Below are 24,189 nucleotides of genomic sequence, written 5' to 3'. Positions count from 1 at the left end.
CCCTACCGGCCGCTTATGTTGGGTTTGACGGTCAACCTGATTCTTGTTTTCCCCCACGAGGGCTACATTTGAGCATGTTTTCACCAGCATAGCGCCTACGTTAGCGCTTCCTGATGAAGCACATGTACATCTCCTGAGCGCGGCGCGTCAGGTGATCCATCAGTATGTTGCTCACCTGCTACCTGTCAGCTGGCAACGCAGGCGTTTGTATACTGAACCGGTCCGGCGGTTGACGCCGGCGGGAGTTGACAGGTTCACAATCCCCGCTTTGTGTTGTTGACGTTGTGGGTCAGAGTTTTTTTTTTTTTTTTTTTTTTTTGTTGGGCGAGGGCGTATTTGGTGCTCCTTTATGTTTTCATTTTAGATTTTTAACCTTGTTTTGAAAACTCCAGCTAGGCGGTGGCGCGTTCAAGGACGCCCCGGACGGAAAACACCGCATTCCTGGGCCATGATTCGTAACGGGGAGCTGCGGCCAGAAATGTTAAAAAACTGGGGGAAATAGCAATTTGATCATTCTTTTCAGCTTAGCTCGTCAGTGTGTGTAGCTACGTTGTTCTTGATTATTGTTTGTATAGTATTTAACAAAATTAGATGTCACCGGCCAATTTATTCACACCTGTTTCTGATATCTGGCCAAACTGTGGCGATGCGTTCGACGCAATGAAGTTGCTGTCACCTGCCAACCACATGATAAAGCTCTGTTAACCTTTTCCCCCGATGCTAAATGAATAGCATCTCCCAGACCTCAGCGTCCCAGATGTGGCCCTGTGTTTCGCAGGGGTTCGGCGTGCTAAGCTAACCAAGCTGCGTAGCGCCGCTTGTTGATTAGCTGCGTGAGTCATCATTATTTACAAATCTTTATCACCACAGAGGAACGACGAAAAAAGGAAAGACGGGTTAGAGGACGACAACCTCCTTGTTTTTTGTAGCTGATCACGCAAACATTTTTGAAAAGCACTTTCCTGAATTTCATATTGGCTTGTGGTATGCGAGGCAGGGGTTGGAGGGCTTTTCTTCTGAGTGCCCTGCTATTTTTATGCCGTCGAGAAAGGCGGCGAAACGTTCCCCTCAACCGTCTTTTTCGCCGCCGTGGCGGGCGAAGTTGCGTAAACACATCGCGGAGTCACTCAAAACACGAAGAGCAGATCAGCCATAAAATCCAAACGTGTTTCTCCCGTCGCTCCCTGGACCTGCTGGTTTACATTCCTGCAATTACAAATCAACCTGAGGTGTGAGTTACCCCTGCCTTCCCACCGCCGCCCCTCCCATCGGTGTAATAGGCTTAGAGCGCCAAGCATGCAGCGCTGCGCTGCACGCCACCGTCCCGCTCGTACACAAAGGCAGAGCGGCGGGTTTTCGCCGAGGCTCATTTTTTGTCTTTACCAGTTACTTAACCCCCCCTCCCTCCCCCTCTCCCTCCCATGGCTTTTGTCTGGAATTCAAATCCCCCCCTTTTTTTTCGCCGTCCAATCTGTGATCATGATGGATCAGGTTTCCGTCGGCTCCTTAGTCACGGTTTGTGTGACAGATCTGACAGGCTAATTGCAACGCTAGGTGTTTTTGTCTCGGAAGTGATTTATGTCGGCCGTGGCTCAGTCGGTAGAGCGGCAATCACAAAGTTGTCGGTTCCCGTTTCCTCTTATCTGCATGGCGGCGGTGTGCGAGTGAATGGTTGAACGCTAACCAGTGCCCAGCGCTTTGAACTACAAGCTGTGAGACCATTCAGGGATATCATCCCACATGACTTTCCCATTGGACCTTCTCCCAACGGGCTGGAGAAGAAGAATCGATTCCACAACGTGGTTCATGTGCTAATTGCGCGATGTTTCCTGACCAACGGGATCGATGTTTGCCAAAGCCCAGACGTGTCGGTCCACCTTACATGTCGTGGAGCGGCACGAACATCAAGAACCAGAGCAAACCAAAAAGTGAAAACCCCTACTGTTATTATTGTTATTGACTCTTGTAATGTGTCGGTGGTAAGCTGCTGAGGTTGACCTTCATCTCCGTTCATCTCCTGCGGGTCGACCGTACCGTCACCGGCCTGTTGAACGGGTTCCCGGGAAATGTGCTGAAATTATAATCCACTCAGGAAGCGCCATAATCTGCCGGCGGGCGCTGGGATGTCAGGGACCTCCTCCTCCTCCTCCATGACGGAAGTCCACTGCCGTCTCACGCCGGAGGCTAGAAGCAGAAAACGTTGGACGTTCTCATCGGTAGAAGGACGGACATCGGCGACGCAGAACCAGGACTCCTCGGGTTCTGACAGCCGGCGAGAAGGAGACCGTTGCAGAGAAAGACCCTCAAAAGAAAGAAAAAAAAAAAAAGACAAAACAAAGCCGCACATTCCTGAAACGCACAACGTGAAGGGCCGAGCAGCCGCGCCGGCCCCCCCAACCAAAGTCCTGATTCATCCCAAATCCCTTTCACCGCTTGCCAAGGTGCACGGGGACAAAGTGCAGCGTGAGGCCCCGCCGACTCTTAGCCGGGGATGTGAGGCCGGTCGCTCGGCTCCAGCGCGCCGCTTTTTTTTGTCTTCCACAAACTCTTATTTGTTTTTAAATACGCAGCTCATCCGGCAGTCGCGTCAGCAACGTATGCGGAACCCGAAGTAGAACTTCGTACGTCAGCGGTTGTTGTTGTCGTGTGTTTTTGCGCTCAGCGTCGGATGTTTGTCAGAGGAAAACACCGGGAGGCCGTGCCGTTGCGATATATCGAACGCAGATTTCGTAACGGACGACGCGTCCGATGCCAGACGGCGTTTTGGTAAACGCCGATCCCTCCGGACCCGAGGGCGGCTGTCATTCTAGCGACGACGCCTCGCGTTTTCGCGAGACAACTCCTCACCCTACTTTCTAAGAACAACCCTTTCCAGCCGTCACTCAAGTCACAGGCACTAATTTTCACGCGAGGTTGCCGTGTCGACCTCCAGGTGCTGCGAGCGCCGCGTCAGTCATGTCACTGCAATGTGTTTCCCCCGGCGACAGCTGTTGCCGCCGGTTGTTCGTCGATTCTGTAAAGTCACGCCCGGTGCCGCATTAGCGTCCTGGAAGGTGAAGCTCCTCGGCTGGAGGTCCTCTCACCCTCTACGTTCTCGCCGAACCCCGTCCCTTATCAGAAGGAACGAGGCCCGACCTGTCCCGCTTCCTCCGCCGCGTATATTTTGCGTTTTTTTTTTTTTTGTGTGTCGTCGTCATGACGCCATCGCGCTTACAAGAATGGAGGTTATCTGGGTGCTGGATCAGCCGGAAGGTCACCTCCGACGCACGTGCCGTCAGACCGGTTTTCTCCAAGCGTCTGTCGGCCCTCTGGTTCCCACAGGCCGCGTCCGTATCTTCCTCGAGCGGAGAAAGTCCAACAATGGCTTGGAATTTATCTTAATTTCCCACCGGTTTCCTTCCTCGCCGTATCTGGATTGCGCTCCGTGTCCCGGCTCGGCCCGTGAGCGGGGAGGAAACGTATTGTTAGCGACCAGGGAAAAGTGGACGAGGACCTCCGATTGAACCGTAGCCATCCGAGGAGGACGTCTCTCATCCTCATGAAATGAACTCCTAGCGTTTCCATGGTGCTTAGCGTCCGACAGGGGGAGTCTCCTGTGTGGAGGAACCCCACCATCTCCTCGTGGGGTTCCTCCACCGGAGGTTCATCGCAGACCCTGAATTGTCGACGTGTGAATGAGCGAGTCGGTCCGTGGTGAACCCCACCAGAAATCACACCATCGTCCTCATACCAGGACATTATTTGGGCCCGGCCGACCCCAGATGGTTTGAAGAAAAATAAAAACGACAAACTAAAATCTCCGAAAGGTTTTAGTTTAACGCCATGGTTTTGGTTTAGCATTCACTCATTCATCACACGAAAGTTTAGACTTCCGTATGTGAAAGCAGAAGAGAGAGTAAAACCTGGGGAGGTTTTAATCCCGCGTTCTCCCCGCGGCCCTCATAAATTCTTCAGCATGTCATATAATCTGCCGGTGACGCAGTGAGCGCGTGTCGTCAGGTGAAAGGAATGTTATCTCCAAGATACGGCATGAGGGGCGGAGCCTGTTTCCCAACAATTTCTTTTTTACAATTTTTTTTTCAATGATAATAATGCAGTTTGAGTCCTGTGTGTGTGTGTGTGTGTGTGTGTGTGCGATGGCAGCTTCTCGTACCGCCGGACCTTGAGCGGCGGCCGTGAAACGGCGTTCCGCGGCCCCGCAATTCGACGTGAGGAATTTGCGGCGGTGCTTTCGGCGAGCGCCTCTCCTCGCCGCCGCCTGACTCACCGTTCAGCTATGCGGCCCGCCTCCCAGTGTGTTTGCCCTCTGCCGCACGCTTTGTCAGTTTGCATTAGAGCGCCGGGGCCCGGCTGGGCTGTTTACCTTGGAATGTGAAACCAAGGGTGTGTGTGTGTGTGTGTGTGCGTGCTTCTCTGTGTGTGTGTGTGCACATACTTGACAGGCAGAAGGCTTTTAAGGCCATACATAAAACAGGCATTGTTGTGCAGCGTATTCATTTTTTGACCGCTTTGTTTGGAAAAAAAAAAAAAAAAAAGGGGGCAAAAAGAAATCACAAGAATTCTACTCGTTCCCTCCCGGGATCCGGAATGGCACCTAAGCTTCTTAAATCACACGCACGGCGTCATGTGATGCTTAAACTCCCCGCCGAAATCCGCATTTATTCGACGGGAAAGGTGGAGGGGCGCATAAAGGGGAGGCTGAACCCCACCTGGCGCCGATTCTGGAGGCAGTGATCGCTCTTACTGCATCGGCGATCACCTGGTTAGCCCCACTTTTGTGTGCAAACAGGTGAATGTTGTACGAGTTGCCCGACAGCGGCGGGCGCCATCTTTAGCGTCCGAGGAGGAGGCGACGCGACCTCAGTCCGTCGTTGGGTCTGTTTCTGTTTCACTTTGTGGTTTATTGACCGGGCAGTTAAGCCTTCAAGGGTGGAGACGCAGCGGGTTTCCTTTTTAAATTCAGTTCCTGCCGATGCAAGAAGCGTCCCCTGGGTTCCGGCGGGTCACCTGACCACCTCGCCACCCGGAGGGGTCGGCGTTCCCATTTCAGACGGAGTAGATTTGCAGGTCCACACTTTCTTCCAACCGCTCAGCCCAGCGGGGGGCTGGAAACATCGTACCTTAAATGCCTCGGTAGGCATATTCTTGTGCCCGGAGATAATCCCGAATCTTCCTGCTGCCTTTGGGAAATTCCATGCGGGTTTCACTTGAATAAGTTTGGTCTCATTCCCAACGGCCACCAAAGCCGCCTCACAACCACAGGCCCAAAAGATGCTTAATGAAAACAAAAGTGGCAAGATGTCCCCTGGCGCCCATTAACTAGCTTCCAAAAAGTCAGCGACAAAAAAAGCCAGGAAGTCTGTAGGGGTCGTCAGACTACAACATTTTTATCCCCAGGATCGGGGAAGCCTGTTGACACGGCAACGTCGCATTTCATGTGATTTTGTGCCAAACGAAAACACCTTCTGTCTGGGCGGCATCACAAATGACGGCACTGCAGCCAGCGTAAACCTCAACGGTGGCAAGTAATCAAGTATTTGTACGGGCCGATGATGAGGCTGGAGTGCTTGAAGTGACCCTGAGGATCCACACTCGGAGTCACGGGAGTCCAAGAGTCTCTTGGCTATTGTCCTTCTGGTCGCCCCACCTGCACGTGGCAGTTGATTGAAACCCTAGCGTTGCATTTCCTCTGTCTCCACGGCGACAGAAATGGGAGTATCTTCCAAATCTTTCACAAGGCCACAAGGAAACTGAAGCTTTGCGTTTTTACCCCAAACTATTCATCGTGTAAACAATTGATTGATATCAGCGGCTCAGTCTGCTAGTGGACCGCCGCTCCCTGACGCTGCCTCTCCGGGACACTTGCCCCCTGTCACACTTCCTGGTCAGCAGAGCCGCGAACGAACGAGCGCCACTAATCGCAGGCTAGCCTTCACGTTGAGCGTGAGAAGCCGCCGAAAGACCGCCGGCGTCACGCAAGGCCCGAGCTGCCGCCTCCAGCTGGTGCTCGCTCCCACTCCGGCGACGGGGAGCAACAAGTTTAGGTCAGCGACAACCCACCCCCGCCTCGCCGATTAGAGGACGGGATTTAGTGGAGGAATCAAATAATGGGATGTGGATCTCCGGCCAGCCACCCGGCTTCCATGCCTCCCCCTTCTAAATTTAGCGCCGAGCCGAGGGGGTCTCCTCCCGGCCCCTTCCGTTATTCATTCGCTGAAAAGGACACAGTTTAGTTTCTCCCTTTCAGCGGCGACCCGCCGCCGCCGCCGCTGCCGCCGCCACTCCATGTTTGTGCGCAGAAAAGACAAGAGGCGGCCGCTTCATAGTCCGAACTTCTCATGTTTTGGACGCATTTTGTATTTGTGCGTCGGCCTGTTTCCGGGGAACGGTTATTATATCTCGCATCTTTTGTCCGCGCCCATCCATGACAACCCCCTCTGCACTCCCTCCATGCCAGACAAAGGGGCCAGTTCCTGTATTCTCTCTTGGTAACGCCGTCCTGTTTCCGTCCACATCTTTTAATCGTTCCGGTTTGCTCCGTCGACGACATTACTCATATTAGCTCAGGCGTCGCGTGCTCACATCAGGGTGAGCGGTCGGGACGGAATAACAAGAATTTCTCCGTTAGCTCGCGAGGCTACTTGCGACGGCCCGCTGGGTCGGCAGCAAAGGTAAGGCTGGGTTTGTCCTAGCGGGGTGAAAGGGTGTGTGACCCAAATCTTGGAGTGGAAGTCGGCCGAGGTTAAACGATATTGTCACATCGTAACGAACACCCGACGCGCTCCGCTCGGCTGCTTACCGCTTCGAAGAACTTTCCAGCTCGAATTTGCTCCCAGGATCTAGTCTCCTCCGGGGGAACCTTCTAGTTTTGCATCCCCGCAAACAGCGAGGGACCACGGTAGCGACCGATGTGACCGCATGTACCTTGACGGAAGAAGGAGAAGACGACCAGGAACAGCATCGGGAATTGAACAACCGTCTCTCAGATGGGTTGAAATGTTTTTATCTTCTCCCTGCACGTCTCCGCTGTTTGAACAACCCCGTTAGCCGCTAACTCAAAATTAGATGTCCCTCCGCGAGCCCTGGAAACCTCCTTCTGTGGTGCAGGAGGCCAGAGGAGCTTGGACAAAAAAAGACCACAATAGTTTTTGAAAATGGTGCTTTGCAGTCTGCTAGAAGTGTTTGTCGATGGACGTGGGTGATGAGCTCCACCAGTCACCTACGCCACATGGGACCGGAAAAAGACCTTGCCTCTGAGTAGGAGCTAAAACGGTTCTAGGTCCATGGTCTCTTGTACCTCTGTTGTCCAAAACACGCCGAGAAACTAGTTCCTGGAACGAGTTCTTGAACTGCAAACTAGTTCCCACGGCGCGAAAGCTCAGGAGAATTGTCTTCAGCTCCCTCCGGTCGGATCGCGACGTTTAGCTTCTCATTTCCTGCCGCAAAAGAAACGGCGGCGTCACCGACCCGCCGTCACGGCCGCCCTCCGGCCCGGCTGGAAGGCGGAGGGTTGCCCCAGAAACCTCCAGGCGATGCGTTAGCGCCGCTTGTGGAATGCCACCGGCCCGTTTCCTCTCATTGTGGTCCGCCGGAGCCCCCACCCCAACCCTGATCCTTTTCATCCTCAGACCCCCCTCCTTCCCTCCGCTCTCAGAGGTGAATAGAGGGCTCGCCGGAACAGCGGACGGGCCGGTCCCGCCTCCTCCGACACTCTCCGACACTCTCCGACAGGCCGGGGTTTTCACTTCCGGGGCCGTTCTGGGCGAAGGAGCCTGAGTCCGACGCCGGTGCAACTCCCAGCTGCCAATCACCCTGCGGACGATGCCCCTTTGTCACCTCAAATCAGGTTAACCCATTAAATCCTGATTTTTTTTTTTTTTTCTCCACACCCTCAACCTTCGCTGTGAAGCTTCCTCGTTACGATCTTGCGTCGCCATGGAAACTGCAGTCTCACTTCCATTTGGAGTTTCGTTCATCGACAAATTTGAAAGTTTTTTTTAAACACACGCGCACATTTTTTAAGCACGGCGATATCGTTAGCCGTCAGAGCTTCTGCCTCACAGCCAAAAGATCTCGGGTTGGAGTCCTGTGTCTGGATGGTTCCTCACACATGAGAACATGCAGGACGTTCATCGGAGACCATGAGGTGAATGTCAGCTGTGTCTCCAGGAAAAAGGGGAATAGTTGTATGCCTGTATGTGGTCCTGAGGTTGATCCAGTTGGAACCCCCTACACCAGGGCTGGGCAAACTACGGCCCGCGGGCCACATATGGCCCGTTGGTCTTTTTAATCCGGCCCGCTAAAGGTCGGTACAGAATTCATACTTGATGTGAATGATTGAATGTGGGAGCTGAAACAGGAGATTATTTCATTTTTTTGGAGCTACTTGAGAGTTTTCCTGTGCTGAATAACACAGATTGGCTTCGTGATTTAGCCTTTACTTTGAACGTACCGACACGAAGAATGAGCCGGACGTGAAGCTACGAGGGAAAAAGCGGTTTGTGCATGAAATGCAAGCAAACGTCAGAGCCTTCAAAACCAAAGCTGGTTTTATATTTAAAGCAAATGTCAGACAAATTTCAGATGAGTCTGATATGCACTGTTTTTTTTTTTTTTTGTACGTACCGTATCTTGTGCTGACCCGGCCCGTCTGTCAAATTTTAAAAGTCAATGCGGCCCCTAATCCAAAGGTTTTGCCCGCCCTACACCATCCCTTCAGTGACAGCTGGAATAGGATCCAACCCCCGATAATAAATGAATGGATGAACGAATCGAACTGCTGAGGTGACAAGAAGCTGAAAAATGCACTCAAATACAAAATAAAACTACAGTGTCGTAGTGAGTAAAAGCCGCACCGGCTCAAAATAAACAGATAAATATATGTGTACATACATATATGCCACACTTGTCCACAAGCCGTAGGCGTTCAAGTTGTAACATGAGATATTTACACAGAAACGTTTTGTTTTCTTTTGATTAAATACAAACCGGTAACATCCGCAAATACATACTGGAAATGCGTTTTTCACGGCTGATGAAAAAAGATGAATAATACATAGCACGAGGAAAAGTCCATCCATCCATCCGTTTTCTATCCCCGCTTTGTGCTGTTCCAGCCGATCGCTATCTGGGTCTTCCTCCTGCACGCTCGCTCAAAAAAAAAATCCATAAATTAGCCCCATCATGGTTCAAGCCTGTCTGGAAATGACGGTATTCCTTGTATATATTCATGTTATTTGTACTTGGTTGGTAGAGGGCCGTCCCTCCAAAACCAGAAGGTTGGCGGTTTGATTCCCGGCATGTGTGCGAATGGGCGAATGTGACCGCTCACCATCCGTTAGCCCGGTGTTTTTCCACCCAAAGTCACCCGGACCTTCCCTCTTCACGTCTCCTCTGCAGGCACACCAAACCCCTGACGTTCGCCGACTGCATCGGGGATGAGCTGCCGGTGGGCTGGGAGGAGGCGTACGACCCCGTGGTCGGAGCCTACTATGTCGACCACAACACCAGTGAGTCCCGAACGACACGTTAGCCGACGAACGAAGTCGACGAGAGAGAAAACGCCTGAAGGAGCGTGGCGTGAATTCGACTTAGCACTAGCGTACTAGCGAGAATGTTTGTTTGGTTTGCCAGCGATGAACCCGCGAGGCCAAAGAGATCCAGGACAGGAAACTAGAGAGCTAGTTTTTCATGAACCAGCTAGCTAACCATGAGTCATCCCGTGAGGTGTGAAGTAAACATGCCTCAGAAAAGCACCCGTCGACGCCGCGGTTACACGATTAGCAGCGAAGGGGCGCGGGACGGCGTTCGCATGCGTATTCAAACCAATGAGCGGAGGGGCGGTAAACCCTGCCCCCCCTCCGTTTGACGGCAGCCGACGTGGAGGGATAAGATAACTCACTGCTCCTCGTCTGGATAGTAAAAACATTACTTGCATCGCGAGCCAATAGATAAACCATTAATAGCGGCGGCACAGACAGGGCACAACAGCGCCCCCCGCAGTCTACTCGCGGTACTGCAAGCAGGAAGACCCAACGCCACGACGGCTACGTTATGTGCATCTTCAGAGAAATTTCACGTTCGTCAGGTCCGAAATCCCCTTACATCTCCCGTCGGCCCGCAGAGAGCACCCAGCTGGAGGACCCGCGGGCCCAGTGGCAGCGGGAGCAGGAGTCCATGCTGCGGGAGTACCTGGCCGTGGCCCGCGACGCCCTCAGCGCCCAGAAGGAGATCTACCAGGTGAAGGAGCAGCGGCTCCGCCTGGCGCAGCAGGAGTACCGGCAGCTCAACGACACCTGGAGGGACAAGTCCACGTCGCAGACCAGCCGTGAGTCCCTCGCGCCCAGACCGGAGGTCCGATCGGCGGCGGCGCATCTTCTCTAACCCCCTCCAACTCTCCCCGCAGTCAACTCCAGGTCGTCGTCCTCCAGCAAGTACGACCCGGAAATCCTTAAGGCGGAAATAGCCACGGCCAAAAGCCGGGTAAGTCCCTCCCCTCCGTGTGTGTGTGTGTGTGTGTGTGTGTGTGTGTGTGTGTGTGTGTGTGTGTGTGTGTGTGTGTGTGTGTGTGGATGTCGGGTTTTGGTACCACAGTGCTCCATTGTACCGGGACGCCCTGTCGGACATTCATTAAAGCGCCGCTCGGCTGCCAGGGGAGCCTCTGCAAGCCACCCAAGTGTGGATCCTTCCGCCGTTGAAAATAGTCCACCTTTTTTCTGGAAAGAACGGGAATCGGAAACGACCGATGTTTATCGGCCTCGGCGCTGATGCATGTTTTCTCAACCCACCGCAGGTGAACAAGCTGAAGCGGGACCTGGCCTGCATGAAGCAGGAGCTGCAGTACAAAGAGCAGGGCTTCGAGACGCTCAAGGAGTAAGTCCCGCCGCCACGCTCTGGAAACCCTCACCGCGTTACCGTGAGGGTTCTCGATAACAGACGCAAGTTTGTCAACGCACCTGTCCCCGATGGGGAAGCATCGGAGGCGGAATTCAAGGATGAATGTCAGAGTCGGCGGAAATTTCTAACAGCGACGTCCGGCCCGGTTTGTCTTCGGCGCCGCGGCGAAAGTGTGGGATTAATGAGTAGCCGAGGCAGAGCGGCCGGGCGGCATTCCTCCGTGGCTTTCCTCTCCTGTTACAGTCGTCAGATGCTGCCAATCAGCGGCCGCGGAAACACAAACAGCCTCAGAAAGGAATGCGGCCGCTCGCTTCTGATAAGATTCCGTAAAATAAAATAGAAGCGCTCGGACGAGGCGTGATATCCTGGCGATTTGAGAGGCTGTTGTTATCGCCGCAGCTAAACGTGTAAGAACTGGAATTACACGCCGGGTACAAAATGTATACACTCATTAGAAACATCCTGTTCTCTGACCCTTGTTTTATATCGGCGAGGTTCGACGGTTCAAGCGATCGTCCTCGTTGATAAGTCGGCGGAAACGACGTAGCCCGATGTATCAGGACGCCTCGCGTCGTAAAAGCCAGATCATAAAGCTTCAGAAGAAGTATATCCATCAATGAATGAATGAACCGATGAGCACGCCGCCGCCGCCGCCGGCAGTAAAAGTGTGAACCCGTGTGAACCTCCTGGAGGTGAGGGATCGGGGCCGACGCTCCGCACGCCGACTCACCCCCCCACCCGGCTCGTCCCCACCTCGATCACAGGGCGACCTTTGACCTCCGTTTGTGGGGTAAACAAACAGCCTCAGCACCTGTCGGTGCACCTACTCACAGAGTACTCCCAAGTACTGAGTACTTGTATTCTCGCACAAAGTATTCCTTCCCCGCCGTGCCTCCATTTGTGAGAGGATGACTTCATCTCCATCCCTCTATCGCTTCCTCATTCTCTCCGCCTTGTTTGTGTCCACCTCCTCCTCCTGAGAAGAATGTGGAAGGACCTGCTATCCCCACGCATGCATGACATGGTTTTGACAAGGTGACATGGCTGCTGCAGCCTCCAACACACACACACACAAATACCTCTTCCCTCAGTCCACCTGGAGCCGTACAAAAGGATCTTGTCTATACATTGTGTGTGTGTGTGTGTGTGTGTGTGTGTGTGTGTGTGTGTGTGTGTCTGCACCTGTATCTGGGGCGAGCAAACATTTGATCTGGTATTCCGACTGATGGTTCTCGCGTGGCTTGTTATTGAGAGTGGCGTGAGGGGGGGCAGACAGGAGGGTTCGATCTACACACACACACACACACACACACGCTGTGTGTGCTGCATCTCAACCAGGAGGATATGTTGTTTATTTCTTCTTCTCTGGTGTTTTTCTCGTCTCCTTCTTCCTGTTTCCCTGGGATGGCGGTGTCTCCTGCTCTGGTTTGAAAACAGCCTCCGTGACTTTTTTCCTTTTTTCACACACACACACACACACACACACACGCCTTGCAAATGCGTCTCATCGGTGTCCCACAGAATTCTCCCCATTTATTGCGTCCGGGATCCACAAATGCGTCGAAACATTAGCCTGTTAGCTGTTTTCATGTCAGCTTTCATTCATTATCATCATCGTTCACACGCCTGCACGATGTAGCGTCCTCGGTGAAGCTCTCGCATGTGTTCGGACAAGATGCTAACCCGTCCCGCCGCCGTCGGCGCTGACCTCCCTCCCCTCTGCCCCGCAGGATCGACCAGAAGGTGTCCAGCAGCCCGTATGGCTACAAGCTGCAGGAGGCGCAGGCCATCCTCAGCGAGGTGCGCTCCATCCGCGACGCCATCAGCTCCGGGGAGAAGGAGAAGCAGGAGCTCATGCAGGTGGGAGAGAAATTTAACCATTCACCCTCTCGCTGGAAACCCCTCCTCCCCCCTCCACGTCAGTTTTACGACAGGGGAAATATCCCCACGTGTCGGCGGGGGCCGGAGAATCCCCCCGCAATATTTAGACCCGGGTCCGAGAAGAAAGGCCAAGGTGATGTCAGGCGTCCTGAGGGAGCGACGGTTCTCTGAGCTGGTCGCGATGCAGGAGACTCTCCTCCCTCGCACCCACACAACCATCTGCAGCTGACAGCCCTGTCAGGCTGAAGATGTGCACTTGTGTGTGTGTGTGTGTTTTACACTGTGAAGGTCATGAACAAGTTGTGTGTGTGTGTGTTGCGGAGTGGAGGGTGTGTTGTGTATTAAGGCAACGAGAGGATGAGAATGGTTTTATTGAAGGTGTGGATGAATGAGTGAATATTAACTCGCGGTCGTGCGATGAGTTAAGATATAAATGAATGAATAGTTTGCAATATTTAATTATTCTCCTCAAATCCCTTCAGCTGTGCTGGCTTGTATTTTTGTGGCGGACCGCGATCTGATTGGCTCAGCCGCTCCTCCCCTCCTGGCGTTGTTTTCCCGCCCGCCAGTTCACTCCGTTTTGAATCCCGGCAGAAACTGGCGGTCCTGAAGGACGGCTTCCAGCTGGACTCGGGGTCCCAGCAGGAGCTGTGGGGCAGCAGCCCCTCCCTCGCCAACTCGGAGGCGTCCATCCCACGCCTCTACTCGGACGCCGGCTCGCAGACGGACATCCCCGCCGAGGTGAGGTAGCCGAGGGGCGGAAACCCGAGCCGGGGTGAGAGGCGGAGCCTGACGTGTCTCCTCCTGTGTGCAGTTCATGACCGGCACCAACAAACTGGCCGAGAAGGTTCGTCTGAGCCTGAAGTACGAGGAAGCCAAACGGAGGTAGGCCTCGCCGAGGAAGCGGAGGCCTCTGAAGGTGTCCTTGGTGGCTCGTGTTCAGTCCGTCCTTCCGTCACCGCCCAGGATCGCCACCATCGAGGTGCAGATCGCCAAACTGGACAGCGAGGCGTGGCCGGGGCTGCTGGATCCCGAGCGCGACCGCCTCATCCTCATCAACGAGAAGGAGGAGCTGCTGAAGGAGCTGCAGTACCTGAGCCCCCGCCAGCGCCTGGAGCCCAACGACGCCCAGAAGCTGGAGTCGGAGAAGAAGCGCCTGGAGCGGGACCTGCAGGCGGCCAGGGACAACCAGAGCAAGGCTCTGACCGAGAGGTGGGCGGAGCTTGTTTCTGCGGTGCTGAAGCATCACGTGATGATTTCAGATCTTCCAATGCTCTCCCCGAGGAGGCGACGCAAAAGGACACAGAGGGTCGCGGAGTGTCCCCAAACCCAATGCGGCGGTCGAAAGGGTTTTCAGCTCCGAGGAGAACAGGAGGATGAGTCAGGCGAAGGTAGTGCTAAGCTCAGCTGACGCCTCAGAAGAAGACTATTAGTCTTCCTCCCAGCCTTCCTCCTAATTAGCACATTAGCATGTCGACTTTTACCTCTTTGTCGATAATGACCATCGGCCATTGAGTCTCCCCGGTGCGTGTCCAGTTAATCCCAGCGCTCGGGCTTCGGTTAGATCATCTCCTTATGGACAAGGATCCTGTCCTTTTGAATTTCCTCTGAAAAGGCGCCGCTGATGTGACCGCACGTCCGGCGTCTCGACCCAAACAAGAGGACGCAACGAGTCCGGACGTCTCAGTTCCCACCTTCAGATCAGGTGTCCTGACGGTAGAGACAGCAGTCCATGGAAGGCAGCAGGACGCTGAGGACCCAGAGGGTGGAAAGGGTCCATGGAAGCGTCGGAACAGAACCAGGAAGACGGCGTGAGAAGATCATTCATTCATTCGTCCATTATCTCACCTGCGCTCAGCTGTCATTGGGCGACAGGGGTTCAACCTGGACCAATCACAGGGCTGCGAATAGAGACATGAACCATTCACTCATTCATATCTAATAGAATTAACGCATCCGGTCATTATATAGAGACGTAGAGACCAGTCTCACATGAAGTCAGGACAAAGAACAAGAACGTCATTGAACCCCCGAGAAACAGGAAGTGATGTCGTGGCGGGGCCGGGATTAAACCGCCGCCGGCTCAGATTATCAGATTTGCACGAGCGATCCGACGGGCGCCCGGCTGATACCGCGGATTATATCCCACCAAAAATGGCCTTCGGTAATCCCCCGTGGGCTTTGGCGGGCGCGTGAAGTTTGAGGAGGCAGGTTGATGAAGACTCCACCCTCCTCCTCCACCTCTTCCTCCACCTCCTCCTCCTCCTCCTCCACCCCCAGCAGAGGACTTTTCTTTGTGTCTCGTCTCCTGTTGCTGCAACCTGAGAGGCCGCTCACAGAAAGCAGCCTGTCGTGGGCCCACCTGTTCACCGACACACACACACACACACAATGTTCACATGGGTAACACAAGAAACGTCCGCCTGGAAAAGCGCAGCGCGGCCACCTGGAATCGGCCGACTTCCCGGTTATTTCTTTTTATTTATTTGCGTATTTCCTCCTCATCCCACCAAAATAAGAGCCCGGCTTGTTTGCGTCTCGTCTCCTTCAGGCTGCGGCTCCATTGCAAGAGGAACAAGCTGGTGAGGGAGCTGGAGGAGATGGTCCGCCTGGCCTCGTCGCTGCACGCCCAGCTCAAAAGGTCCCAGCCGCCCTCGCTCTCCTTCTCCGTATTAAGATGGCGCCCGTGATGCAACGCCGCGGCAAGACCCGCCTCCTCCGGCGAGCGTCCTGCGACCGATTTTTGAGTTTCTCAACCCCCGTGTCGGCTTCTGCCCCGACAGACAAGAAACGCCCCGCCCTCTGATTAGCAAGCTGTAAAGGCAGCTGCGCATGGATGTGTGTGTGTGTGTGTGTGTGTGTGTGTGTGTGTGTGTGTGTGTGTGTGTGTGTGTGTGTGTGTGTGTGTGTGTGTGTGTGTGTGTGTGTGTGTGTGTGTGAGTTGAAGGCCAGGCCTTCGGGAGGAGAAGCTCCATCATGGGACGGGGCAAACACAGTTAGGTGTAGAGGGGCCGGCGTGATGATGAAGAGCTATGTTAGCATGACGCTGAGCAGGTGGACAAAAGGCATGGAATCGTATTGTGTGTTCGTGTGTGTGTGTGTGTATGTGTGTGTGTGTGTCGAGAGCTCGATCCATCTCATGCTTCCCGCCTGTCCTCCCGCAGCCTGTCGGCCAGCACCCTGTCCTGCTCCTCCGGCAGCAGCCGTGGCTCGCTGACCTCCAGCCGCGGCTCCCTGGCCACCACCTCCAGCCTGGGCTCCACCTCCTCGCTCAGCTTCACCGACATCTACCTGGAGCAGCCCGAGCTGGCCGACCCGGACTTCCAGAACAAGCTGGACAGCCTCTTGCAGGAGGCGGGCCAGGGAGGCTACCGGCCCTCCAGCTCCATCACCACTATCCACGAGCACGAGGTGGTGACGGGCGGCGCCGCGCCGGACGCCGCCGGGCCCGAGGGCCAAACCGCGGCGGACGCGGCAGGAGGTCCGGGAGGAGGAGGAGGAGCCGGAGGCGAGGCGGGGTCGTCCAGGATCCAGGCGCTCAGGCTCTCGGAAACCCCGCGCTCCATGAGCTCCCTCTCGCCGCGGTCGTCCCTGTCCTCGCTGTCGCCGCCCTGCTCGCCGCTGGTCACCGACGCCACCTTCATGTCCGGCGAGGCCTTCTCGGGGCAACCGGCGCCCGGCGGGCCGGGCCTGGACCTGGAGCTCCGCAGTCGGTTGGCGGAGCTGGAGCTCGGCATGGACTCCCCGGAGCGGCGGCGAGGCGTGGAGGTGGACGGGCGCGGCGACCCCGGAGGGCCGGATGAGAAGCCCAACCACAGCGCGGCGTTGGGCGAAGAGGTCAAAGGTGAATATGACGCCGGCGCTCCTTCGGCGCCGACCGTTCGCTTTATCCGATTGGCCGAGAGAAAACCCCTGGCGCGATCTCTCTCCGCACCGCTTTGGCGCCTCCCCCTCGGAACCATCACGCTGTTTCCATGACAACCAGGGATAGGGATTCAGCCCAGATCCATCGACAGGAGAGCCGTTATCTTGATGAAAAATCTGTAGAGGAGACTCCCCTGCTCCCTGTACAAAGACATTAGTTATTATACGTTTGTGTGTGTGTGTATGCGTGTGTGTGTGTGTGTATATGTGTGTGTGTGTTGGTGTGTGTGTGCGCGCAAGTAATGAGAAATGTGATATTGTTCAATTGCTTCGGGGAGCACTCCGGAGCGAGGAGACGAAGGGAGTTGTCGGATTACAGCCTTGGGGACGGCAGTCTGTGTGTGTGTGTGTGTGTGTGTGTGTGTGTGTGTGTGTGTGTGTGTGTGTGTGTGTGTGTTCATATCCATTTAAGGAGTGTGATGTTCACATTCCCCCTAGACGCGGCCCCCCGTGGAGCGGGGGTGGGGCCAAAGAAGATGGGCGTGACCTCGGCCGTCTCGGACGAGTCGGTGGCGGGCGACAGCGGCGTCTACGAGCCCTCGGAGCGCAGGTACGGTCGCCGTGAAGGTCGCCTTCCACGGCCCGCCGGAAATGGTCACCTTGCTCTCCTCCCCCCAGGCCGGGCCTCGCCGCCGACCTCCTCCCGGGCTCCTACGAGCTGGGCTGCTCTCAGGTGCAGCTGGGTTTCCGCTACGAGCCCAGAGACCAGCGCTTCACCATCCTCATCGTGCAGCTGTCCAACTGCGGCGCCCTCGGCCTGCCCGCCGGCCAGAACATGTACGTCACCCCCCCCCGACTGAAGTGTGGTGGCCCCTGTGATTGACAGGCGGCCCCTGTGATTGACAGGCTGCCCCTGTGATTGACAGGTGGCCCCTGTGATTGACAGGTGGCCCCTGTGATTAACAGGCGGCCCCTGTGATTGACAGGTGGCCCGTCCACGCTCATCTTAATATCCGGACACTCTCGCCGACTGTGTTTTTCAGTCGACTTTGACTTTTCACTTTTGAACCGCAAGCCTCCACGCCCTCCCCGAGCATCCCCTCCAAATATGTCTGGAATCCCCATGACCTTTGTCCCGTCGGCCGTCCTCCACGGGGCGTCACATGACGGCGGAATGCGTCTGGGATCGTAAAAAAAAAAAAAAAATGCTGCGTCGCGGTCGGAAGAAGACAGGAAGAAGAGGCGGGGCCGAGGTGAAACTCCTCCCTGTATTTCCCCTGTGGCTGCAGATACGTGCGAGCGGCGGTGCTGCCGTGCGTGGAGGCCACCCGCTGCCTCTTCAGGACGCGCGGCGCCCCGCCGACGGACGCCGCCCTGGTCAACGAGGTCTTCGGCATGCAGATCTCTCACGGCGTCCTGCGGCAGAAGACCCTGAGGGTGGACGTCTGTGTCACCGGGAAGTCGGGCCACGAGGAGTGTCTGGTTCGTAGCGTCCGATCGCATCGTTCTGTCACAGGGCAGGCGCTTCGGTTCGTCTCTCCACGTATCCCGGGGCAACCGTGACTCCTCCAGCCCATCATCTCCACAACCCCTATGATAGCACCTCCTGCCCAAATCTACAGGCGTCGGTCCTCCTCTCCTCTGAATATCCGGACTTGATAGAGAGCGGATCATAACTACCATCTTTTAATTACTATAATTTAATGAAAAATTCATTTTAATTCCATTTATTTGATTTGGTTCCATTGTATTTCATCAATTTTACATTTATTTTACTTCAGTCCCATTTTTGATTTATTTTAATCTGATTTCAATTTCATTCGCTGATTTCATTTTGCGTCAACTCAATTTTTTATTCAAAAATGTATTTATTAAAATAAATGGGAATTTAAAAACTGAATGAAACCGAATTAAATTAATTATTTAACCAATCAAATTAAAAAAAATAAAGTTGTCATTTAATTCAGTGGCATTCCTTTTCATTGAAGTCAGTTTATTTATGTTATTTTTAGTACAATTTAATTTATTTCAACTCTATTTTATGTGATTTTAAATTGATCAGATGATTGATTAATCGCAGCCCTCCGACAGGCATCTCCTCCGCAGCCGGCGTGTTACCGGATGACCTTGAATTACAGCCTAGTCGCTTCGCCACCCGTCGCAGTCCCAGATTCATAACCTCTGCCGACCCCCTCCCTCGCAGGCGGGGGCCCAGATCAGCCTGGCCGACGTGGACTGTTCCGAGGAGAGAAGCACCAGGTGGTTCAACCTGCTGGGACGCACCTTCTCGCCCGCCATGGACGCCAAGGGCAGGGACGGCAGGGCGGCCGGCGGCGCCCAGATGGTACTGAGACCCGTTACCGCCAGTGGGGCTGGGAGCATGGCAGGAAGTGTGTGTGTGTGTGTGTGTGTGTGTGTGTGTGTGTGTGTGTGTGTGTGTGTGTGTGTGTGTGTGTGTGTGTGTGTGTGTGAACTCCGTGTTCCGCTGCCCGGGTTGTCACGGCTACCACAGCGGGCGAGAGCTAAGTGTGTGATTGACGCAGACACTTAGAATTCAACAAAACACAATAAAACCACACCTTGTGTGTGTGTGTGTGTGTGTGTGTGTGTGTGTGTGTGTGTGTGTGTGTGTGTGTGTGTGTGTGTGCCACGACTGCGAAACAAGGTGTGCTGGTGACGGAATGCACGGGGTTTCTCCCGGCTCGTCCTCACGTCACGTTGTGCCCGGTTGCCATGGAGACGCCGGTTCGAAGTCCCCATTTCACCGAGCGCCGCGTGCACGTTAACGCACGAACCCCGTCTTCTGCCTTTCAGGCTCCTGTTTCCAGCAGCGACAGAGTCGGAGCTCCTGACGACGACGAGTGGTGAGGCCTTAACTTAGATTAGATTAGCTTAGCTTAGCTTAGCATAGCTCATCTTACAACTTTGCGTGGGCTCCGCCCCTGCAGGCACGGTGACCTCCTGGAGGACATGTTTGACGAGGAGGAGGGCAGCGGAGTGGAAGGGACCGGGCCTCTGGAGGAGGAGGAGGAGGAGGAGGAGGAGGAGGAAGTAGAAGAAGACACCTTCTATCCCGACAGCAACCAGTGGGAAGCCGATGAAGATGAGGGGAAGGAGGTGAAGCAGCCTCCGGCGGTGGCGGCGGCGGCGGTCGCGGAGAAGGTAGCGCCTTCCGCCGGCTCGTCCCGATTCCAACTTTGTCAGCCTGCGAGGAGAAGTTTCAGATGTTCTCCACCAGTGAGGAGGTCTCCCCGTGTCACCCGCAGGTGAACAAGGAGACCAGCGTGGACAGCCTGTCGTCCAATCACTGCTCCGTCGTGCGGCCCAAGGAGCGGCGGCCGGACGTGCCGCGGCAGAACCCCTTCATGCGCGGGAACACCATCATCCGCTCCAAGACCTTCTCGCCGGGACCCCAGAGCCAGTACATCTGCAGGGTAACCACCGCCGCGCCGCGTCACGCGGGAACCGTTAGCGACGGGGCGCCGCTAACCGCGTCGTCTTTGTCTCCAGATCAACCGCAGCGACAGCGACAGCTCCACGCTGTCCAAGAAGTCGCCCTTCGTCAGGAACGCCTCGGAGAGACGCAGCATGAGGATGAAGAAGGTACACACACCTCCGACGCCTCGAATCTTCTAACTCCAGCCGTCCAGTCACGGGTGGCTTTAGGTTTTTTTTGTACGTTTTCTTCACCGAAAGACTTTTATTTTGGTCTTTTGGTGATCTCACACACACACACACACACACACACGTACGTCATGCGAGGCCTTCAAAGTGACTAGGAGGTGACCCAGGGTGTCCTGCTCACACCTGGATCCAGGAATATCGATTCTGCAGGTTCTCCTATCGGTTCTAATCTGGTGTCTAGACACGCTTCTCTGCTCGAGAGCCTCCATGTTCTCCTGCCGTGGACCTCCTCATGTTCTCCATGTTCTCCTGCCATGGACCTCCTCATGTTCTCCATGTTCTCCTGCCGTGGACCTCCTCATGTTCTCCATGTTCTCCTGCCGTGGACCTCCTCATGTTCTCCATGTTCTCCTGCCGTGGACCTCCTCATGTTCTCCATGTTCTCCTGCTTTGGTTCCCTCCATGTCTCTGTGTGATCGACAGGCCACCCGTCCAGGCCGAGCCCCGCCTCTCGCCACTATAACCGTGCCGATTGGCTCCAACGCTCACATTTATAATCATAAGAATAAGAATAAGAACAACTTTAATTATCCCGAAGAAAATTGTTGTGGCAGAGCTTCAAGTAAAACATAACAATAATAGATAACAGTAGGAAAGAGGGAGACTAAGAAATACAAATAAAATATATAAAAAACATAAAAGCATGACATGGATATGACCTTGTCAGAAGGGTTACGGTACCTTTGGAAACTGGAAAGTGACCGCCGTGCTCCCTGTCAGCCCCCGGTGCAGGTGAAGGGTCTGGACGGCCTCCTGAGGACCTCCCTGGACCTGGAGCTGGACCTGCAGGTGTCGCGGACTCGGCAGGCCCGGCTGGCGCAGGAGCTGCGGGTGCTGCGGGAGCTGAAGGCCCAGCTGGAGGAGGCCCGGCGGCAGGGCCGGAGGGAGCTGCCCGCCTGGGTGCAGGAGGACGAGCGCTTCCGGCTCCTCCTCAAGCAGGCCGAGAGACAGGTGAGTCGCCGCCGCCGCCGTCGTCGTCCACGGCGACCACGCCGCTCGGCGCTCGGAGATGTTTCACCCCCTGCTGTGGGCGCAGACTCAAGAGGAGCAGCTGCAGGAGAAGCGGGTGGAGAAGATGATGAGGGCGGCGGCGAAGGACGTCCACAAGATCCGGGGCCAGAGCCGCAAGGAGGTGCCCGAGGTCCAGACCTTCAGGTGCGAGGAGCTCCTCCGTCTTCTTCTCTTTCTTTACCTCTCGGTCAAAACGTCAGCGTGACGTCACCTCCTCGGGAGATGAGGAAGTAGCCGTCGATGCCAAAAAAAACTACAAAATGCTAAAAAGGACTACACTAGCGCGCTATCATCGCCGCTACTTTGCGTACGGAAGAAGTCGTGAGGAGGCGCCTTGTTGCCTCCCGCCTGACGGAGGCAACCACGGCAACCCTCTCGGGTATCGCCACGGTTACGGTCCCCTGACCCCCCCCCCCCCCCCCTCCGCTCTCCTCCGTGTCTCCAGAGAGAAGATGGCGTTCTTCACCAGGGCCAAGACCAGCATCCCCGACCTGCCGGCCGACGACGTGTAGAGAAGCATTTCAAGGAGTCCCATCCTGCTGCTCCCCCTCTGGTGTCATGAAGAATCCCAACCTGTCCCGTCGGACAAAAGATGGCAAGGAAAACCAGCTAATTTTCTGTTTGAAATTAGCCGCGATGCTGCTCTTCTTCCTTCTTTTCTGTCTTTTATTCTCCCATCATTTTTAATTTTTTTTTTTTTTGTTGTTTTTTATTATTTTTTTTAATCTAAAACCCGTCACCGAGACGTTCCTGCCAGAAGCTCCGTGTTTGTTCGGAGAAGAGGAGGAGGGATACTCAACGGTACTCCGAAGCAGGTACTTGGAATTGTGTACAAGAAGTACTTTGGACGGAAAAAACAAACAAACCAACAAACAAAAAAAACAACAACCTAGAAGCACAGACTTTTCTTAGATTTAGTTTTTTATCTGTCGGTAACCTTGCTCAGCAGTGACCTCCTCGCTCACGGAGGTCTGCTCTCTCTCTCTCCGTTTCACATCGAGTCTTAGAGGCGTTTCCACGGCGACACAGCTGAGGCGTCGCCGTAGAAACGCCCAGAGCTTCACCGGTCGGCTCGCATCTGAAACACCCGGCACCGTCGGTCGAACGCGTGGACGGGCGCCGACAGTCAACACTCACGCCGGCGGGCCAGGCGTCCGTTTCACCGCATGCTACATGCTACGTGCTACGTGCTAACTCCCAGAGCACAAAAAGCAATCCACTCAGAACTGGAAGGGATTGTTATTTTCGGAGAGCGTAGAAGCGGCGGCCCCTCTCAGGTAGTCGACGGGAGCGTCCGCGCTTCGAGGACCTCGAGGAAAATCCAGGATTGATTTAAACCTGGAATGGAGGTCGTTAGCACAACGGACCAAGATCCGACCAGCCCCGGCCTGCAGCCAATAGGAAGGCCAGGAAGCCCCCCACCCCCCCACCCCTTGCTCTGATTGGTTGGCTGCTCCTTAGGACTCCATCATTCAGTGACACACATCCGGTAGCTCCGCCCCCCCGGCACCCTCTCAGACTGGACCAAAACACAAACAGGAAGTGATTATATTTTATTTCTCGCGTGCGGTGCCGAGGCTCCCAAGTCTTAAACCCTCACGGGTGATCTTCTCCGGTTCCTCCCAGCGTTGTCTCCATTCCAGATGTTCCTCTTCAGTGCACAGCAGCTCATTAGAAACCACTGGATTTACGTCCCGCCGCCGCATCCTCGCCGTGACGCGTCGCAGAGCCCCAGCAGGCAAAGGTGGCGGGGAAAAAGAAGCTGGCGAGATGCTTTTCTGTTGAAAATGGCCCGCCAGCGTGACTCTGGAAGTAGCGCAGAGCACCCGCACCGTCGACACGTTTAGCGAGTAGTACTTTTTGTAGTTTTTTGCGTGAGGACGGATCGGTGGGTATCACCCAGCCGGCGGGGTCGTCGCTGTTTCTCGTGGGAGTGGGCGGGGCTGAAATAATAACGCCGCACGTGGAAGCACCTTGTGATTCCATCCGACGACGCGGCCCCGCGGAGCCCTTCGTCTTCCACGCTGGCGATTCAACGAAACTGTGAACCCCCGACTCAGCGGCGATGAAGAGTTTGGGTTTTCCGCCTGGTCCTGCACTGTGAAGGCCGTGAACGAGTGTGTGTGTGTGTGTGTGTGTGTGTGTGTGTGTTGCGCAAGCGTGTCAGCAGGCCGTCTCCCAATATTTGCATCTCATGATAAAAGTCCAAAAGACTGGCCATCGTTTTTCTTTTTTTTTTTTTTCTTTTCCTCAAACGAATCTTCGAAGAGCTGGGAAATGCGGTGAATCGTTCGTGTCCCGCTAAAAGTTCGGAAACGCCGCCGTGATTGACGGCCGGCTCTGCTATGAACCCCCGACTCACCCCACGCCCTTCCGCCATTTTGGGCGGCGGGATCACGTGTAGCCGCGTCCGGACGAAGGAATCGTTCAGAAGGAGTTGTCAAATCTGGCTGTTCGGTCACAAACGATCCTTCGCTTTCGCGACGTGACTCCCGGTTTTGTTCTGAAGTGCATTTTTTCCTTTGTTTTCGTCCTTCGTTCGAGGATCTTTTTCTAATGAATCTGTTTGTGTCAGGAACCCGCCGATTAACGTGCACGGAGTGGGTGGGTGGGGCGAGAGGAAACAAACAGCATGTATTTATTGCACTTTGTGATTTGGGTGTGCTTTTTCCTGTTTTTTTTTTTTTTTTTTTTTTTTTTTAATCTTATCGTGAGAGTCCCAAAAAAGCTGTGAATTTTATTCTCAGACACTGTACTGTCGACCAGAGTTGTAAATATTTCACCAGCACAAGGAAAACAATATGTTTTGTAGTTTCACAACAAATAAAAAAAAGTCTCTCTCTTCTACCTGCG

At 54.7% G+C, this 24,189-nt stretch overlaps 1 protein-coding gene across 3 annotated transcripts in view; it reads left to right on the top strand.

The window, feature by feature from the left end:
• wwc1 (WW and C2 domain containing 1) overlaps positions 1-24,183 on the top strand; it is a 30,671-nt gene extending 6,488 nt beyond the window's left edge. For 2 of the 3 annotated variants that reach the window (XM_086142160.1, XM_086142161.1), the window contains exons 3-23: positions 9,400-9,509; positions 10,124-10,327; positions 10,406-10,482; positions 10,793-10,872; positions 12,627-12,756; positions 13,372-13,518; positions 13,592-13,662; positions 13,744-13,989; positions 15,329-15,418; positions 15,942-16,621; positions 17,140-17,251; positions 17,320-17,478; positions 17,931-18,123; positions 18,845-18,985; positions 19,456-19,505; positions 19,590-19,803; positions 19,908-20,075; positions 20,152-20,244; positions 21,046-21,276; positions 21,362-21,480; positions 21,782-24,183. In XM_086142160.1, the coding sequence (XP_085998286.1) occupies positions 9,400-9,509; positions 10,124-10,327; positions 10,406-10,482; positions 10,793-10,872; positions 12,627-12,756; positions 13,372-13,518; positions 13,592-13,662; positions 13,744-13,989; positions 15,329-15,418; positions 15,942-16,621; positions 17,140-17,251; positions 17,320-17,478; positions 17,931-18,123; positions 18,845-18,985; positions 19,456-19,505; positions 19,590-19,803; positions 19,908-20,075; positions 20,152-20,244; positions 21,046-21,276; positions 21,362-21,480; positions 21,782-21,848 (3,382 nt within the window). In that variant the 3' untranslated portion in view covers positions 21,849-24,183. The remainder of the gene's footprint in view (positions 1-9,399; positions 9,510-10,123; positions 10,328-10,405; positions 10,483-10,792; positions 10,873-12,626; positions 12,757-13,371; positions 13,519-13,591; positions 13,663-13,743; positions 13,990-15,328; positions 15,419-15,941; positions 16,622-17,139; positions 17,252-17,319; positions 17,479-17,930; positions 18,124-18,844; positions 18,986-19,455; positions 19,506-19,589; positions 19,804-19,907; positions 20,076-20,151; positions 20,245-21,045; positions 21,277-21,361; positions 21,481-21,781) is intronic. The other variant, XM_086142162.1, reaches the window with a different exon arrangement.
• The last annotated feature ends 6 nt before the right edge of the window (positions 24,184-24,189 follow it).

The sequence above is a fragment of the Fistularia commersonii genome, chromosome 35, assembly GCF_037954325.1.
Source record: "Fistularia commersonii isolate RoL2024-O1a breed Wild chromosome 35, RoL_Fcom_v1.0, whole genome shotgun sequence".
NCBI lineage: Eukaryota > Metazoa > Chordata > Actinopteri > Syngnathiformes > Fistulariidae > Fistularia > Fistularia commersonii.
Note: the sequence above shows the minus strand (reverse complement) of the source record. Positions and strands in the feature narration are given on the sequence as shown.